The sequence below is a fragment of the Falco biarmicus genome, chromosome 7 (assembly GCF_023638135.1).
Source record: "Falco biarmicus isolate bFalBia1 chromosome 7, bFalBia1.pri, whole genome shotgun sequence".
NCBI lineage: Eukaryota > Metazoa > Chordata > Aves > Falconiformes > Falconidae > Falco > Falco biarmicus.
The window spans coordinates 27,592,243-27,612,837 of NC_079294.1; the positions used below are offsets into that span (position 1 = coordinate 27,592,243).

The 20,595-nt window shown below is 39.4% G+C and overlaps 1 protein-coding gene across 1 annotated transcript in view; it reads left to right on the top strand.

The window, feature by feature from the left end:
- HSD17B12 (hydroxysteroid 17-beta dehydrogenase 12) overlaps nucleotides 1-20,595 on the top strand; it is an 89,523-nt gene that overhangs the window by 34,998 nt on the left and 33,930 nt on the right. The window contains exons 3-4 of the mRNA XM_056346552.1: nucleotides 2,848-2,923; nucleotides 17,998-18,108. Of these exons, the coding sequence (XP_056202527.1) occupies nucleotides 2,848-2,923; nucleotides 17,998-18,108 (187 nt within the window). The remainder of the gene's footprint in view (nucleotides 1-2,847; nucleotides 2,924-17,997; nucleotides 18,109-20,595) is intronic.

Here is a 20,595-nt window from a genome sequence, read left to right on the forward strand (position 1 = left end):
GGAAGAACGTTACAAATTTGTGGATTCTTTCCAGTTATACTCTGCTGTGTTGTTTATTTTCCTTCTTTTCCAAGCAAAGAGCCATTTTTACACTTCCCACTCTTGCAGTATTTAGATCTCTGTTCTTTGCTTGGCACTGGTAGCCTTTTCATCACTAGACCACCTCTTCATGAAAGGTGGTGCCATGGTAAATGCAAGTTTTCTCTGTCTGGGTAATGATCACCCAGTCTTTGATTCCAAAGCAGCATGGTTTTGTGTTTGTTTCGTTTGTTTTTTTTTTTTTTTAAAGGATATGGTCAGAAATCATTACTTGTTACCCCTGTATTGCTGTTTGCTTTTGCAAATCGTGAGTTAAATTTTAACCTTAGATGTGTTTGTATGCTAGTGATAAACTAGAGGTTGTGATCCTATTGTGTGCTCTGTAGTACTCTGCTATGCACATCTGCTTAGTGTTGCTTTTTTAGATCCTCTTGCTATACTTACTCTAACAAGAGCTTTAACTCTGCTTTGGTGGGCTGTCATTGACATTCCTTTCCATCCTGGAGAGAAAGGGCTTTAAAAGCGGTTATGTTTTGCTACCAAGGTGGAAAAAGTGGTAGTTACGAACATGACATATAAGAAATCAGATGTCTGCATCCACCAGCTGTGTTAGAATGGTGACTCTTGCTTGCATCAGTCCTTTAGCTATGAAAGTATCTTGTCAATGCTTGCTACTCCAGTGAGTTTTGTGATGAGTTTTAAGGTCTTCTTGTGCAGCCTTTTCATGACCCTAGAGACAACGTGCCAAAGATCTAAAGACAGTTATCTGCGAAGCAAGAGGGTCTTCCTTGTTTCTTACATAAAAACATAATTAGCTACTGGGATCTCAGAGGATCATTATTCGTCTTTGGACTATTGTGGTTCCACTAGGCCTCTACCAGTGAAGTCGGAGCACTCAGCAGAAACTGATTTGGTTGCATCAGACTCAAACCAAACGTGCTGTTGAGCACTGTCTTTTCCAAGTTTGATTATTTCTCTTAGTGGTATTTGTTCCTAGTTGCAGGCTCTTTCCTTGGTCATTTTATGGGCTTTGTACTCTTGAGAACTCCTCTTGCAAATGGGTTTCTGTTTCCAGATTTCAAATGCACTTCTCAAGGTGTGTCCCTTTAATGTGAATGCAGCAGCAGTTTCTTGCAAGCTCACTCTTGTGGCAGAAGTTCTCTAAACACGCAGAGGTTCTGCTGAGTGCGTTGGCATGGCTTTACTGCCTTGGCTTTTGAGACAAGTACAGCTGGATAGTTTTCCATAAAGCTCAGGTATCTACTTCAGCAATTTGAGAGCCCAGAGGTCATGGCTGCTGAAAGAAAGCAAACTGCCTGTCAGCAGTCTGGAGTTTGCGTCCATGGGGAACATCTTTGGGGCTTTTTTGCCCCATGGGACCACAGCTGTTTCAGACTTTTGAGTGAATTACTGTCCAATTGCCCTCAGTGTCACAGGCTGAGATAGTTTTAGGTATAGTGTTTGCCTTCACTGCCTTGATCCTGTGGAATGAGAGTGCACTATGTTATTCCCTTCTTCCCACTGCCTTCTAAGCCTACTGTTGGCTTCATGAAAAGTTAATCTAGTGAGCTAGGTGCTTATCTGGAGATGGATGTGTTCATCCCTTTTAGACACTCGTCCTCATAACACCACATCATTTCCTTGAGTGGAAAGCTTAAGTTACCCATAAGCCTGAACTTGGCAGTGGTTTGTTAGCAGCTCCTAGTGAGTGTCTTTGGTTTCATCACACCTCACTCTACGCTCATGAGAGATCTAGTATGAGATTTCTTCTGCTTAGAGATCACACATGTGAGTAAAGCATGGAGGTCACTAATGAACTTGGTCATGCTTCTCTCTGAAAGAAGCTTTCTTTGTGTGCTTCTGCTAGAAAGGTAGATGAGATTAAGTCTCTTTAGGTTGTTGCTGTACCATGCTGTGGTGGTGTGGGATTTTTTAGGTTTCGTTTTGTGTGGGGTGTGTGTGGTTTGTTTTTGGTTTTTTTTTTTTTTTTTTTTTGTTCAAGACCCATTCTCACTGGCTTCCTAAGGCAGTGAAGGAGTTTTATGGAGCAATGATAACTTACCTGTTTTTTATATGTAGGTGTTAAGTGTCTGGAAGGCAGTGTCACTATGAACTGTGGATATATTGTTATTTTTCACTGGAACAGGGACTTACAATAGTCACAAACATTGTTTTCATTGCGGAGTAATTCAGATATGTAGCTCTCTTTCTGCAGACACTTTTAAATTTAGTTGTTCTCATTTCAAACTTGCAGTAGTATGTCTGATTTGAGACCAGGATATCCTCTGGCCACAGCTTAAGTTACACAGATAGCTTCCCTAAAAGAAATGCATGAGTAAACTAACCTTTATATCTATGATTAGTACAAAGTTGAGTGGAGCCTGACTAAAGGAAGGAAGTATTGGGTGCTGGGGTAATTTTGTAACACGGGTGTTCAAGTGACCATGGATATCTTAACTTGGCATGTTAAACTTAATTGTGGGTAATAACTTCTTTGCTCTGACTTGCAGAGGTGTGGTAAAATTTCTGTAAAATACCTGCTTGTTTGCTTTCTATTTTATAAATGTACTTATACACCTGTATCGCATGACTGAGAAGGTAACAAATTTGTCATGAAGGGAATCAAGTAACAAGTACCATGGAAATATTTATCCTGGTTTTCCCGTTCATGTGTCTATTTAAAATTGTAATTTTTTCAAACTTGCTGGTCATATATATGTGATATTTGATAAATTATGCAATTCTTTTAATTAGGATACTAACTTGGAAGTGATTTATGACTGTTCTATGTCTCCTGTTTTCTTGCAGTTAGCAAGATGTGGAATGAAGGTGGCTCTAATCAGTAGGTCAAAAGAAAAACTGGACCAGGTTGCTAGTGAAATAAGTGAGTTGAAAACTTCTTTCCTAAACTTCATGGGCATGCTTATAAATAAATACAGTTGCACATGAGCTTCATACATGCTAATATATACAGCTCTAATTTTGAAAAAGCTTTGCTGTTGTGCATAGTGCAAATGTTAGATATAAATGGTAAAGGCCTTGCAGATTAATTTTATGGGTGTTCACGTTTAACTTCTGAAAACAATAGGGCTCAGTTCTCAGATAAGTACTTCTAAAACTCTTAGCCTTCCATAAGAACAGCTTACCAAGTCAGTCCAAAATACCACCTATCCCCATAGTAGCTGTCTAAAATCATAAGGCAAAAACCATGTAGCCTTTAATTCATCTGAATATTCCCTCAGCTTGAAGCAAGTTCGATTTCATGGGCTTCAGCCTTAAGGGTGGTTTCTTTGTAAGTCAAAGTTGTTGAAAACACGTTCCTTATGTTGCTTGTTATGATACCAAGTATACAAATTTATTGTGGGTAGTTTCCCCCTCCTCTCCCTTTTTTGTTCTGTTTGGATAAACTACTTGGATCAGATTAGAGAGCTGTAAGCTCTTTTTGGGTGACAAGTGTGCATAGTCAAAGGAATGAATATAGGGAGTGAGTTACTGTGTTTAAGAACCTGTATTAGCAGTAATTGTGTAGTAAATGGCTGTAACGCAAAAATAAGGGAGCAGCTTAATATTCCAATTACAAAAGTAAGGTGGGTATTTCTATGGGATCAGTTAGGAGAAAGCTTCCTCAAGTCTCATGCGGACAAATGATTTTTGCAATTGGAGCAAAGTATAACCATAGAATCATTTAGGTTGGAAAAGACCTTTAAGATCATAAAGTCCAACTGTTAACGCAGGACCCTCATTTAATCTATATCTCTTTAAGTCAGATTTCCTGCAAGGTTACTAGTTTATGCAGAGTATGTCAAGATAAAGTGAAAAATGCAGCCTGGTGTATAGAAGTTTTTGATAAGCAGGAGTGGAAGTTGTGTGCTATGAAGCAGGTTTCTTGGCATAGTGATGTTGGGTAAAGAAACCATTAAGATTATACTTCTGTGTTACCCTCCCTTGTCTTGCTTAGGTTTTCATAAAATGGTTTGTATACACAATGCAGATAATTCTAAGAGCTGTTCTCTTTCACAGGTTGTAAGTGCATTATTTTGGCCTGAGTTCGTTAAAACTTTTATTAAATTTGTTAGTGGCACTGTTTTACTGTAAAGCATAATCTGTAAGTCAAGCCCCCACAAACTGTCCTATACTAAGTTGTAGGTGGCTGCTTAGTGAATGTAAGGATGACTGAAAGAGTCATGGACTTCAGTTTGCTTAATGGTAACTGGTTTACTAGTTTACTGAAAGGCAGAGGGCATACAATTCTGTTGATACAAATGCTACTGTCTCTGATTTCTAGTGTTCAGTGCAAAATGGCATATGAAACTATTCTCTAGACAGAAAAGTTGTCTTGTCTACCACCTAAACATACAAGTAGAAAGCATTTCTTCTTGGAGTGAAGATGGCATAGGGTCCTATCTTCAGCTGGTTTGGAAGTAATTATCTCTGTTCATTAGTGTCCTGCATTTAAAGATGTCCCTGCAGTGTCTGGACGTACCTGGTACATCAGTGCAGTCACAGTGTAAATGCAACAGTATAGGCGTCACTGCTTGCGTAACCTGTGTGAGTTCTGAAGCTTAGTGCAAATGCACAAAGCAGTTGCAACAATGTGGTCTTGGTGGCAGTTCACTGCAGGAGGTGGATGGTCGTTTGCTGCATGTGTCAGCATATGCAGTCAAGTTTCTTACAATGCTGTATGTTGTCTTGCTAAATAAAAGTCCAGCTGACAGAAATATCTACAAATATCTTGTTCTGGAATCAAACACTTATGCATGAAGCAACAAGCTTCCTGAAAGTGGTCATAACCCTTTCTATAATAGTCTGGAACTCTCTTCCTCCTCGGGAATTAAGCATGATGCTGACAGGACAGATAAATCTACTACTGCTTAAAGCTTTTGGCATTTACATGATAGCTGCTGGGGGAGTTTTTCAGATTAAAATAATAGGTACACATACCTATGCAGAGCAGCCTGTAATACATAATTACTGTTAGGCCTCACCCAAACATTTTTCTGCTTTCTTTCCTAAACCATTCTGAAATGAGATGACTCATGCTGGATTTTCAGAATATTTCTTTTGACAACACTGAGCTACTGAAATGTATACCTTGTTCATTGTCCCACATGCTGAAAGATTGGGATGGCCTGCATAAGCAAGCAAAGCCGGAGTCGCACTTTCAGATCCTCCTAGGTTTTAGCTGGACAGAATTTTCTCATGTTTAGGCTCCAAAAAGGTGACTTCTTTGGAGCTTAGGCTGTAACTACTTGAGTGTTTCCCTTGCAGGCTCCTAAGGGAAGCTTTAAACTTTGTGGTGGTCCTGCAATTGTTCTTCAAATTGAGGTAAGCTTGCTCCTCTTGAGTAATGACCCTTAATCACTTTAAGGAAGAATGGCTGTTTAGCTAGTTCCAGTTCTTTTGAATTGTGTGAGCCATGCTGTTTTCTGTTCCTTCCTCTTTTTTATCGATTGGAGTCCTCATCCTAGTCAATGGACAGGTGCCCCCATCACAACTAACAAGAGGGCTTTTGAGGATCAGACTTAGTCATTCTATTTCAGAAAAACCCTTTCTTGTGCTCTTAGGATACACTTACATTAGGAGTGATATCTATGTATAAAATGCAAGTTGCATAACCACCATCTTAAAGGAAGTACTGATACGTCTTTCTGACTGTTAAATGCCAGCTGACCTGGATCTGATATTTTTGTGTGTATATGCACGTTAAACTGGCTGTAATGATGTTATAGGGAGGCCGAATGTTCTGAACTTGCTGCTCAGTTTGAGCATTGAAAATTAGTGGATTAATTACAGGAAGTTGAAGACTTTGGAAGATTTTCCAATGTGTCTTCAAGCATGTTGTAAAGCAGATTTCTTTTTTTTTGGCAGAATACTTGGTTGTTGTACTATTTGCCACAACAGGGAAATTCTTCTTTTTGTTCCATAAGAAACAGAGCATTGGCCACAGACTGAGGAAGAAGAAATTTTGAGTTTCCTCCTCAGTGGTCATGGACCACCTTTGCATGGAATTACTTAGATTTTGTAGAAACATATTTGAACTTTTAATCAAGATTTCATGCACAAACATGGACTACTAGGGTCACTATACAAAATGCTTGGTCTAGATAAGTTCATGCTACATCAGTGCTCCAGGACCTTTTTAAAGTATTTAATGATGTGATATTCACAACAAACTCTTTCAAAGGTTCAGGTAGGATCAGAAAGAAGACTTCTCTGTGGATGGAGACAGTTGTTTATATGCCACATAATGAGGCTGTTCCCTGATTTACTGTATTTAATGTGTATGATCCAAGACATCTCAGGTGTTCTGTGCCAGCATTTGGTTCAAGAACCATGGACCTGCAAGCAGAAAAGCTTCAGTTATTGCACTGCTGCTGATAGGTATTTTCTGAGCAGACTTGAGAAGACCTTTGCTGTAGAAACTCATTACCTTGGGGCTGCAATATGAAGAATGTAGTGAAAACAAGTCAAGCAAGGAAAACACTTAAAAGAGGGCTTGTCTGTAGGGAAATTGTCAAAAGAATTTGGTATTGGTATATGTTATTAGCTGATGGCTTCACAGGACAGGTTGAGGAGTTGTGTGAGCTGTCGAGGCCAAGAAAAAACAAAGTCCTTTTGTAGCTAAATAGTGTTCCTGCTTGCCAGTGTAAATATCTACTTACTTGTGGGTAAGTGCATATAAATGCAACACGGGAGATTCTGAGCTTGTCATCAATTACTATATAATGCAAAACTTTTTTGAAGTAAATCCCCATCTGCTGCTTTAAAGGTGGTGGTTGTAAGTACTGTATATGCCCAGGGGATTACATTAGCTCCTAAGGTATTGTTTGGACTGAAAAAAAATTACCATTTTTTCCCAATGTGTACTCGCAAATGATAATTTAACTGGAATATGTTGTATTTTAAACTTTTAATACTGTTTAAGAACTAGTGTCTACAACTTTAGTTTGATTCTGCCACACATTTTTCTTTAAGAAAATATAATTTTTTGAAATTAAGATCTGTGTAGCTGACTACTTATTTCCGGTAAGTTTCCTGAGCTTAGTGTGTAGTGTTCCTGAAGTTGCTTGGTCATGGTAGTTTCGTCTTGAGCTACTCTGTAACCCTAAGATTTAAGGTACATTGTAAACGGATAGCTGTCATGTTTAGATTTGGGTTCTATTGCATTCTCACTACTCTGGTATGATTTGTTGAGTACAAGAGAGGAATGGGATGTGGTGCCAAAACTAGAAATGTTCCTTCTCCATTTCCTAGGTAGGTGGATTTTACAGCTTTCTTCTGCTTTCTTGGTAACAAGATAGTGGGGAGCATTCTGAAGCAGACCTGACACTGACCACTGTGCTCATGCCTCAGCTGTTACCGTGACCTACTGCTACAAATGGCCAATGCCCCCCATGGCAAACCTGTCCCCTGCAGATGCTCAGCTGCACCTACCTTGGAGCACTTTGCCCCTTAATCTCTGCCCTGTCATTTGCATTTCCTCCCCGATCTGCACTCCTTAAGTCCTCCTCGCATCTTAAGTCCTCCTCATGTCTTGGAGTTGGCAAGTAATAACATTTGCATTTAATAGCAAAGGTTGAAATGCAGACAAGCCTGGTTAGGAAGGGGACATAATTAGTCGTCATATTTTTGCACAGAAATGACAAGGTTCACTTTCCTGAGCTTAACTTGAAGACTAACTGAAGCCAGCAGTTATTTTGACCTTTTGTGATCTATTTCAAGGTAAACTAATGTGTTTGCAGTCTTCTGTCATCTGAGCTAGGTTCAGCTGGACATACTTGAAATTCCCCTATATGTCTTGGACTTGACAAAACTGCTTAAAATATTCTGGACTTGTTTTGGTGCACTGAAGTCACCTTTGACATAGTTCTAGTGTAAGGATCTTCGATTCAAAATGAGCTCTTGGCTTTCATCTCTGAAGAAAGTGAGGAAAGTTCCCATGCTTTTGCCTTGAATGGTGTCAACCAGTTACTAAAGGAGCAATTGTCAGACATGTAAAAGAACAGTTGGGAAGGGAACTTATTTTTAAAGAATTTCCTCACCGCCCCGCGCCCCCCCCCCCCCCCCCCCCCCCCCCCCCCCCAGTGGTTTCAGATGTCCCGCTTAGTCCCTCTTCTTTTTTTATCATCTTCTCTTGCATTTTCTCAGTGAAATTTTGCCTGGATTAATTTGAAGAAACTGAGCAGAATGCTTAGAGAGCAACACTTGACAAATGTCCTGCAAGCTACAGGATGCAATCCTAGGACTACTTCAACCTTTAGGAGAACTTTGAGGCAGCAACAAGGTAGGATGAACCAGGAGTAAAATGTTTTACAGGTGACTAGGGACATCCTTGCAAAAGGACTTTGTTTACATACCACCTGTCAGCATATGGAGTAACAGACCACGTTGTCATAGTTGCTTTTAAGGATGAAAACCAGTCTGAGAAAGTTTAGCACTCAGTGTCATGGGTTACACATAGCAGCAAGTGATCTGGCAAGTTCTAGCAGACGGTGCCTTTTCACACCTGGCAAGGGGTTAGCCTCTTCCAGAAAGAAGGATTGGAAGCGTGCTTGCCTGTGAACCTCACTGCCAGAGCGCTTCTATGCGATATTTGTTGCGCTGTGTTGATAGTTTGTTAACCCAGAAAGTCCAGGAGAAGAAATGTGTAAAAGTTATTTAAATATGAATTGGCTGGTTTGGGTTTCCTTTTCTGAATATAAACTACAGCAAAGTAGCCTCTTCCACACGTCACATACTCCATATATTATGTCTATAGGTTCAGGACTAACTCTGGGACCTAATGGTGTCTTGAGTCTTAATGTTTTACACACTACGTAGCTGGACCAACTGGGCAGATGACTGCCTTGGTACTTTAGAAACCTAGACTGAAGAACCAGAGATTAGTCTTCCCTACAAACGTTCAGGGCCACTGCTGTCTCTGCTGGGTTGGGTGGGGGAATACTTTGTATTTTCTTTAATACGCAAACTTAATGCCTGTCTCTGCTAACAATCCGTTTTGTGGATGCCAAAACCAAGAGCCCTTGTGCTGGTCTCTGGGTCATTAAACACCTTCTGTTAACACAAAAGCTATAACATATCGCTTATTACTTCCAGTGTAAAATAAACTAAATATTACATGAAAAATGAGTATTGGATTTTTTTCACTGAGCGAAGGTCTGTTTTGCGAATCTGGTTTAAGTCAATTGGTGGAAGCTTTATTGCAGAGAGACTTAAAATTAAGCCTTTTAAGAGTGTCTACAGGGAACGGTCTCTGGCACAGGGAAAAGACTGGATGAAGCAAGCAGTGCTGTCCTCCTTCTACAACTTCATTCTATGAATGTGTATTTTAGTCTCCTGTCTCTTTTCTGGCAGGTTGAGTTCCATTACACCAAGCCCTTTTTATTTGTCAAAGCTGTAAAAAGCCCTGGTAGACTTCTCTGCTGAGGAAATGGTGATAATGGCTTTTATGGTTTTTTTAGGAGTATGTTGTGGTGAGGAAAATCATGCTAGTTAGTAGCTCTTCAAAGAGAAAGGAAACTTATTTGGTCTGTTTTTCACAACAGATTCTTTAGGAAAAAAAATCCATGAATATGAAAAATAATTTAAAAAATGGTGTGTCTAATGGATACAAGTATGCTTGCTATGTAACTCCTTATACATGTGCAACACTTCCAGTGCTGAACTGGGTACTATACTGCTTTGTGCATTATATGTGGACTACTTATGTGTTTTCCCTTATAAGCAACACTTTAGAGAACCCTGACAACTGTGCTTTTAAATGCCTGTCTTCTGACTATAGTGAACACCTTTCTGTGGATGCTGAATGCAGGTGAAACTATCAGGGATATAATACAATGCTGAATTAGCCTAGAAACTTGTTTCACTTTTAAAATTTGTTTTAATTCATGTAGAGTGACTGACTTAAATGTCTTGAAATTAACGTGAAAGTAAAGGCGCAATTTTTTTGTTAATCCATACTAAGCTACCTTTCAGTGACTCTCAGATTCTTTTAAGTAATTCTCCTGATCATCGTGGAATTCACTTTGTTGAATTTAAATCTGAAAAATTCTGCATTTGGTTTTTGTTGTTTTGTTTTTTGTTGTGTGTTTTTTTTTTTTTTTTTAAATCACTACTGTTCTAATAATTACAGGGCTGGAGAATTAGATTTTATTTGCAAAAAGTGATGAAAAATTCATATTCACATGCATATACATATTGAGTGTACACATTGTCGCAGGCAATAATAATGACATTAAGAAAAACTAAATGTTACAGAAGTATTGGAAGTAGTCCATATGCCCTTCCTAAAACGAGTTAGTAAATTAAAACCAGCTTGCTTCATGTTGTGTGAAAACTAGTACCACCAATGAATACCCAAAAAAGCCTTGGAGAGGGGATTGAAAATAGTGTCAGGGCAAGGAGAGAAGGATGGGAGTTTGAGGTGCTGCTTGTCACACAATACTAACCTAACCACACCTCACGCTGCATTTGTCTCTGAAACACTTTGGGATTGCATCCTAACGAACTGTGTGGAGCTTCAGCCATAGTGGATATTTTGAGGTGGTGATGAGGAAAACCGCACAGGGCAAAATGATGCTATTCTTGCTAAGCAGAACTCCTGACCTGCACGAGGGCAGTGGCTGTCAGTGCCTCTCGTGCCTACCCCTGTTGCAGCATGCTGGAGCAAGGGGGTGTGCGTGGTGAGCATCAAAGCTGTGCTTGCCTTGCTGCCTGAAATAGTGTTGGTATTTGGAAACATTGCGATGACTTGACTGTGCAGCCCCCCTGGCTGTCAGCCTCTGCAGCTGTTTTTGAAGGCTGCTTGATTTCGTGTTTTCAGTTAGCTTTGTAATTAGGACAAGCTTGATTTAGGAAAGCTTGCAATGTTGAGCATAATATTTGGGTGAATGGGCTTATTCATTGATCCTGTGTGTTCCTAAGAATGTTTATCTGACTTGATAAGTGTGTCTTAGAAGCTGTTGTATATTTTGATGTAATGGAAATGAGAGAGGAGCAAATGGAGGAAAGTACTAATAAAGCATGTTTTCTTCCTATGTTTTGTAGTAACAGTACTGCTTAGACACATTAAAAACTTAATGTCCCCTGTGGCTCAAGGGTTTGTGGGCTTTGGCTTAGAGATCTGCCTTCTGTTGCATTGTCTTTGAAAGCTGAGGAAGTGAGGAATTGGCTTGTGTATGTATATTGAAACTTCAAAGCTGTTTAGCAGAATTGTAACATTTTAAATGAGGTCTGGCATTTTTTACTCATTCTGTACTTTCATGTGGTTAGATTTTTTAAATATTCACTATTTTTAAGGAAGCTGTATTTATGAAATCACATGTGCAAGAGGCGAAATATAAAAGGAATCCCTGGAAGGTGTTGCACATGTAGTTGAATGAAAGGAATCTGAACCTATTCATTAGTGCTTGACCAAATGTGCATACACATATGGTTCTAAAATGTGTTGAAACATAGCAAGTTCTGGTAAATGGTAGGCAGGCATCTCATGCTATGCAGAAGTGGATACAGTATAGCATTCTTATCTGGAGTCTTCTCTTGCAAGCCCAGTGCAAACAGAGCTTTTTTTTTTTTTTTTCGCTACAATGTACTTTAACTTTTTTGTTATTCCTTAGGTTACCAGTGCTTTGTTTCAGACTTCTATAGAAACATCTATAACTTACAGCAAGATTTTTATTACAAAATACGTATCTGTTGCTGCATATTGACTCCCCTTCTGAACACTCGTGTTCTCTTGCACTCGTGTCTGCTGTGCAGCATCCCTCTGGATGGGGGTTCAGCACTGACCCTCCCTTAGCTTCTGTGCTGCTCTCCATGCTCTGGTCTCTTGTTTCTTCTTTCGCAGAAATGAGAAGTGTGATCCATCGTTTTGGACAAGGACTGATACAGCTACATAAATGGGAACTCTCAGCCTTTCAGAAAGGCTAGCTTCTCAGGTATTCAGTTTGTCTATGGGCTTTGTAATTGACACATAAATAAAATACATGTGGCAAAAGAGTTCAGAGGTTTTGCTCTAGATCACCTTTTCTCCATCTGTTATCTATGCTACTGGGATCTGACTCCTGAAGATTATTGCAGGTTCTCCAGGGTTTCTGCTCTTTTTGCTTATAAGTATCCAAACACTTCTCTGGTAGTTCTGTGTTTTCACTGTGACTGATAAGGGGTTTTTCGTGTTTTCGTGTTTTGCTTTCATTTCTCAGCTTCTTAGCCTTTATTAAAAGGTTACAAACTCTCTTTCTGGAGACTAGGTACTGGATTACGGTGAGTTCTGCCACTGCAGTGGTACTGGAAAGATGACATCTTTATTTGTGGATGTAGCTGACTCTTCTTACTTCATTCTTCATCATACAGGATGGAAAAAAAATTAAGAGCTGTTTTTTCTACCTCTTTGGACTTCCGGCCATCCTGAAGCTAAAGACCAAGTGAGACTTTTTATGTTTACTGCATAACTATGATGGTATTTGTCTGAGGCTTTGAATGTAAAATGATGAGATGCTTCAGTTCTAGCAAGGGTTTTTTAATGTACTTTACCTGAGCTTGAAGTAACTGTTCCCATACCTGCTTGCAATGTGGGCCTTGTATCCTGATCTCTCTGTTGCAAAGTTAGATGGATTTGTTTCCATGTACTCTGTGCAAATTCAAGCTGCTGTAGCCAGCTGCTTTGAAGCAGGTGGTAGAAGTACAGTGTTCTTTTGTTAGGGAAGGTGATATTCTAGTTTTTCTGTTTCCCAGCAAGACTTTGTACCACAGACCCCTTTGACACTGTTTGTCAGGTAAACTGAGCTGCTTCTCCTGACTACCTGGCTAGTGTCTGTTTGCTTTTGCATGTAAGTACACAACATTTCCCCTCTGGGGGAGCCTTCTTTCAAGCTCAGTTTATCTGTGTCTGAAAACTTCACTTCCTTACCATTTTCTTAGCCTGTCAACCAAGATTCCAGTTCAGGGGGGCTGCTGCTTTGAATTATTTGCAAGCTTCCGAAAAATAATAATAATAATGTAAAAAATTTTTTTAAAAATTGAAGATGCTTACCTCCTAGACACTTCACAATTCTTTATTATTTATTTAGGATGTAGCTCACTGTAGTTTCTAACTTCCCACTTTTTATTTCTAGCGTGATCCTTTTTTTCTGGTGTTCCAGGTAATGCAGTGCTATTTCGCACCTGAGTCTCTTTCATGGCAAAGGTGTGGCCTAGTTTGCCTAATTATTTAAGAGTAGTGTTTTCCTTGCATACTAAGACACTGGATATGCTTCCTGTAAGTCAGAAATATCTCTGGCCTTTGGAGTTAATGAAGCTTTTGCTTCACCTAGTGAGGCTTTAACTAACCATTTGTAAGTAAACACCAAAGACATCTGTGTAAGAGTAAATATTCCTTTCCTGTGAACTATTGATGATTTAAATAATTTATGAATACATGAGTATCCTTCTAATAAACATCTTGAACTTGGAATTTAGTTTCCAGTTTTAAAATGTCAAACTGAGTCTCTAATGAAGTTTGTATGCAAGAGCTTCCATGAACATTAGACAGTGTCTGTATAAAACTTAAATACCAGAGTTTAGGAAGAGTATTGGGATCTGGACATGCAATATGACACATCATTTTTCTTCAAAGCATGAGTGTATTTAAAAATTTATCATAGTGGAAACCCCTTAGAAGGAAGGTGTAGGATAGATGTGCCTGTTGTGTTTTGCTGTCACCATTCCACCTTCTTTGTTTGTGCTTGTGAAATTTAATAACGTAAGATTTGTAAAAGCCGAAAGGGGCAAGTTCAAATTCTGGAAAAGTCTGAAGATGCATAGAAGTCTGACATGCATAAGAAACTGAAAAGATGGACATGAAAACAAATCAACATTAACAACTTAATGTCCTCCGGCTCAAAATTGACAAGTAATGAAAGTAAGTTACCTCTTCAAAGTTGGCAGCCAGTCGTCAGTGCAGTATCAACCAATGCTCAGTGACAAGAATAGGAAAGAAAAAAAAATTATGAGTTATGACCGAGGAAGAGGAGACAGCGGTTGAAAAACCTAATGTCAGATGTAACAATCAGAGTGGATCCAGGTGCACCAATTTGAAATTTGATCACTTCTGCTCTTGGCAGGTTCAAAAGCAAAAAAATGTGGCAGCGGTGAGATGGGTGGGCGCTGAAAATGCGTGAGGATTTGTAGTGATTGGCCTGTAGGAATAATTGGATGAAGGCCATCAGGGTAGACTACTCAGCTCAGGAAGTTTCTGAGCAACAAACTGTTGGCACTTGACTTAATAGGTTGAGGAAACATTGCTATGCGCTTTTCTTTATACCATTTTCCTCTTTATCTGCTACAGAATACCAGATACTTGTATAGGTGTACCTGTGGGCAGTCCTGGGATGACTGCTTAAGTGTCTTTATGCGTATTTTGAATAGTGGCACCTTGGCCAAGTTTGAGATATTAGTTAGAGTCCTCTTCTGAGGATACCGAAGGTAGTGTTTTCTTCAGAAATACAAACACTTTTATGGATAATCCCTTGATAGTCTGTATGTGAAGTGTGTGTTTAAATAGCCTGTTTATTTTCAGACCATCTCATCCTGTATTTTGCAGGAAGGCGTAGAATGAGAACATGCCACAGGAGTCAGTTCTTTATCACCTGTGCAAAAAAGTGGCGCACTGTTCTGTTGTATTGTGTTCTCCTTCTAATGTGTATTATACTGCCTTTGTTTGCATGACAGCTGTTACTCTGTAGACATTGGTCTGGGACATGCCTATGTCTCCGCAGTCTGACTGCGGTTTTGGGTTGCTGTCTGGATCGTTGAAAGAATCCATCCCAGCGTCTTCCACAAAAGTTCACTTTGCCTTTTTGTCTTGTACAATGTTCATACCATCCTGCTCTTACCACCGTTACGACTGTTGGTTTATTCAGCCTTCTCGTAGCTGTGAAGATGTTTTGTTGAGCCTTTCTTTGTGGTCAGCAACTAACCTTTTCGAATGATGGTGTGGTTGCAGAAGATTGTGGTCTGCTTTTAGTAATTACCATGATACTGTTGTGCATAGTTGGTCTCTTGCTAAATTACTTTAAGTCTTGGCTGAGATCATATAGGCCCTGTAAATTAACTGTACGTGTGAGTTCAGGTTAAAAAATTATTTGTAGGGTCAATACTGATCTCACCTGAGATTTTTAGTAAATGAAATTATTTAAGACTGGTGTGTCAGAGTTGAGAAACGTGGAGGAGGTTTGCTGAACTTCCTTTCCCATCCTTGAGATGTTATGGGTAGGTTGGTGACTGACTGCTGCACAACTCCTGATAACATGGGGGTGTAATATTCAGTTCCTGCAACTATGGGTAACGTGGTGCTGTAATATTCAGTTCTCTGCTAAGAAGCATTTGAACTACCAGTTCCAAAGACGAAATATCAGATTCACTTTTCAATATTTCGTCAGGAATGCTGGACACGCTGGCAGATAATATCAGCTCTTTCAGATCCTCTAGCTGCTGGCTGCAAAAACTGGCTTGATACCCTTCTTTTGCTCCCTGTGGCTCCCCAGTACCTCATGGTCTTCAAGCTGAAAGCTCCATCAGGGAGTTTTGGGGTTTCTTTTCTTAGACAGCAGGAGCACAGGCACTGCTAGATACCCTGGGTTAGAACATAGTCTGCTTGCTTCCTTCTCTGTTACACTACATCTCAGAGTCCTTTTGGCAGATAAAACAAGGATGTGTGATTTCTTTCTTCTAGCCCATCTGTTTGAGAACATCTTAATCCTTCTTGAGATCAAGGAAATTTCCTTCTCCATTGTTCATACAGAGCAAAGCACATCTGTTCTCCTCTGCACTTTGTACTCTGACTGCTAGGGTGAGCTTACACAAGTGACTGTTTCTTGTGTCATCATCTGACATGGAACCATTTTATCAAGTGTATCTGCTAGTCTTTTCTCTGATGTAGTGCATCATCCCACCTGTTGCAGGTTCTGGGGCAGAGCATGGGGTGTGCAGAAGTTGCAGGGTACCTGAACACTGGTGTGAAATGGGGAGGGGAGGGTTTGATCAGCAGGTGGCATGTGCTGGAGCAAGACAGTCTTGCATGTGTGCAGTGGGCAACCACACAAAGGTTGTGTCCTCTGGCCATTCTGGTAGGTAGTCTTCTACTTCTCATGTTTCTTATACACTGTACCACCCACCCTCCATCCACAAACAGTACTACATTTTTTTATAGGTGTGTTGCTTAACTACCTTAAATGTAATTGTTCTTTGCTGATTTTCTGAAGGCTCGAAACAGGGTCTTATAGGAACAGTAGTGTGAGGACTTTTTTGTTTGTTTGTTTTACAGTATTACTAGGTCTTCAGATTTTTTTCTTACTTCATCCTCTTAATATCCCTGTCGTGATTTCAAAAGGTTTCAAAGATAGATCGATAGCAATCCTAATGCAGAGTGTTTAGTATAAAAGAGCCAGTACTAATTAAGCAAATTTGTGAGGGTAGCGATAGGGTCCTTTAAACAACTCTCATTTCATGAGGTGTCTGAGTGGCAGTGAAGACAGCTGCAGATCCCACAAAATGGTTAAAAAGGCACGCGTGTACAAGTGTGCAAGTTGGGCCAGGCCGCTTGCATGTATTATTGTGCCTCTAATTCTGTCTTTGAATTCAGTGTCCTGTAAGAATTCAAATATGTATGCTAAATATCAGAACAGCTGTGTTCAAAAATAGATGCTTTCTAGCCCCCCTCCTCCCCCCGCAATGTTGAACTTGGTTTCCTTCTGACGCGATCACAAGACTGCTGCTGCAGTAGGGGCTTAATGCTATTTACGTCGTCATTTGACATAGCAACATCTCTCAGGGGATTTTTAAACAATGCAGCTGTTTAGGAGAGATGAAGAGGTTGAGGGTGGGGAGAGGGAAAGGGAGGAGAAATAATTTCATCTGCCATTAGGGGTATTGATGGGAGGAGGGGAGGCAGCCAGCAAACCAGTGAGTTCAGTAGATTCATGATTCTGCATGAATGGACAGCAGGATCATGGGAACGGTGGCTTTCCCTTGAATGGGAAGGAGGATCATGGGAATCTGGCTGCTTCTAATCTTTTTGTGAATGACTCTTTTCCTTTAACATGGCACTGCTTTTATGAATGGCTCTGGGGGCAAACTGCTGCAAAAACCCTTCCTGAGCTGTACACAGGTGCCTTAAGGAATGCTGGAGAAGGAGTCAGGTGCAGCAAAACAGAGATGCTGCAGTGTTAAGCTACTGTTCTGCTTTTTTAAAGTCTGAGAGGACATTGTACTGATTTTAATTCAGTGTAATTAATTCGGCTTAATGGAAGCAGAATTGAGTTTTATACGAAGTATTTGTAATGCTTGCTCTCTTCTGTTTCAAAATGTAGTTGGCTATGTGTATTTTTCCTGTTCTCTTAAGGATGGAGATGGCAACGTATCAGAATGGTTTTGGAATGATTAAACTTGGAAGTTCTGCTCTTCTTGTTCACCCACATGTTCCCTTTTTGATTTATGTTCAAAATACTAAATACTCAAAAAGCTTTATGGCACCAGAAGTAAGAATGGAAATGGAGGGCAATAAAGAATTGTTTTGCCTGGTCTGAAGCAACTAATTTACCATATGGCTTAAGTTGGGGGGGGAAAAAAAAGTGTTCTTGTCACATTGTACTTGAACACAGTTGTGTGTGTGCGTTTACTGATTTCTGCTTTTTTTTTTATTCTGTTCAAACCTGTATGATTTGTTTTCGTGCCATCTTACAAATGAAATGCTCTGAATCATTTGAGAATTTATGTTCTCACCAGAAGTAGCTTAGTGTCACAAACTTCTTGTGCAGGTTATGTTAAAATTCAAGGATTCCTATTGCAGAAGTGAAAAAGCTAATGTGTAGTGTTAGCTGCCTAATGTTTTGTAAAACCAGAGTAACTGATACATTATTAATATTTGAATTGTAATTCAACTATTTCAAACTTAAGCTTCAAAAACCTTTTTCTTTTTTCTAGAGGAGAAGTACAAAGTGGAAACAAAAGTCATTGTGGCGGACTTCGGAGAGAGAGAAGATACTTACAGTAGAATCAAAGTGGGGTTGGAAGGCCTGGAGATTGGTGTTTTAGGTTTGTATCTGATCTTTCTAAACCTTTCTTAGTGGTGTTTCGTCTTGACTTGCTTGCTAACTTTTTCCCATATTGAAGTTTATTTAAATGAATTCATGAGAGCTAGTATTTGCCTGACTAAAACTATGTTGCTGCATGTTCAATGTGGTTTTTAGCTTCCTGTTGATACACTACATGAGAGAGTGCTTGCCTTGTGCCTGTGTTCTCGGAATTGTGGTGCTTATTGAATGTCTTTTGATGTGTTGTTCTGTGGTGGCTAAAGGCTCTTCCCCTTACGACTGGGTGCACAGTGACTTGACCGAATGCCATTTTAGAAACTAAGCAAGCTCCAGATGCTTAGATTCAGCTTAGCAGCAGAGCCCTGTGGGAGAACCATTAACTCTTAATTATAGAGCTGTTGAAATTTAATCATTACAGTATAGTATTGAGTAAGTGGCTCCTGTTTCAGAAGTTTTAAGCATGTTCTGGTCACGCTGGTAAGCTGCGGTTCTTTTGCTGGTAGCAATGCAATATGCCCAAGTATGGTTTGTGATACTTGCAGAAGTGTCGGTGGCGTGGTAGTCCTTGAAAACAAAAGGTGATCCATCCGGTTACTTTGTTGAATGTAGAACTGAGGTGATGTCAAGAAGGTGTTTGTCACAAGGTGAGAAGAGTTTAAACATAACAGCAGTTTACCTGAATCTTTCCTGAACATTGGGCTAAAGGTGACTGTGTATCAGTTTTCTGGTTCTTTCCCTAAACCCACATATACTGGTGTGTATCCTGTATTTCTACAGTTACTCAATATGGAGATGAGAACCTGTGATGGTTCAACGTAAGGCACGAAATTTTATAAGTTGCATTGCTCAGACATCTAGTGGTATGTGTTATCTGATAAAGTACTTACTACAAAAGTAGTAAGTTTTACTAACCTGAAATTCAGTAGTTGGAGCTAGTACTGGTTTTTTAACCATTTTTTTAACCAGCATATTTCAAATAAATTCATTATACATATGATATGGTCTATGAACTTTGTTGCTAATAGATAAATCTCACTGATGTTGACAAATAATGCACAAGAAAATAGCATATATAAAACCTATTATATATACACCTGTAAATACTAAAGGCTAAACCCCAGAATGTTTCCTAATATTTCTGACAGATCTGAGTATATACAACTTGTGACATCCAGTATTTAATTACTATAAAAACTCAAATCCACTGGAGTAACTGCAACTGCCAACAATGTGTTTTGTGTAAAGAGTAGTGACAAAGCTGCAGATGCCTTTTTTCTTGTTTCTGAAGGAGATAAGTTCCAAAGAAACTTTGTGGATTAAAATTAATGTCAGTTCTAATCTGTCCTATCAAAATCAACTCGGAGAATGTACGACTTGCAAACTGCCTGTCACGTAGCAATTGCTGCAGAATAGTGTATCACTTTTATGTCTTAAAACACCAGCAAACCTTCTACTGTGTAACATACCCACACTGGAAGGGTTTTTATTACTTGGTAGGCTGTGATGAGGTTATGGCAATGCACAAAATTATGAAGATCTGACTATAGTTCTGCTCAAAGTGGGCACTAAAGCAGTTAATGCATCTCAAATTTTGTGTAAGCTTATTACAGGAAAACAAGCATGTTCCTCAAACAGAGCCTGGTTCTTGCTTTTATTTGCGTGAGCACCTTGACTAAAACCATGGTAAAAATAGCAACTAAATCCTCTAGAGTTGTGTATTCTCTTGCTGAGTTCCTCTGCGCCTTTTTTTTTTTTTTTTTTTTTGCTTGCAGCCATTGCAGGTTTACAGAAATCTCTCTTCTAATCACTAGCAATTTTAGTGGATCTCATGCTTAAGATCATCAGGTTACATGATACGTAGATTTCTTCTTTTCTCTAGATATAGCCGTATTAATAGAAACCACTTGCCAATGTAATTTTTCAACGCAGATGATTGCTACTTCAGAAAGACAGTATCTAAATTTTTTATGGCAATTAATTTCATGCTTTAGTGCATGTTTTACATTCTGTAGCATTTGTTGCAATCCAGAATATAGCTTTTGTTGTTCTGTGTTTTTCATGTTTGTGTGAGGGAAAACATGGGTTTAGATGAGAATGGCCATAAGGGATAAGTTTTAGGTTCCAGTATATTTTTTCTTCAGGTGTTATCTGGAAAGTAGGTATGAGAAGCATCAGTAGCACAGCATAGCTGCCGGGGATCAATGCTGATTATTTTTTAACCTTATACTTAGAGACACAGGAGTCCACGTATACTACTCGAGATTGAGCTTCTGATTATATAGTTGCACAGAGCCTAACTAAAGTACTTACAGATTGAAATCCTTGTAAACTTCTTATTTGGAAGCTTCTTTTCACCCACGTAGGAAGGCTAAAAGAGTTTGCATAATGTTTTGCTGTGTGTTCAAAACATCGTCTGTCAGTGACTTGGAACATGTGCTAACTACAGCAATATGTTAAACAAGCAGAGGTGGGAAATACTCCTCTTGCT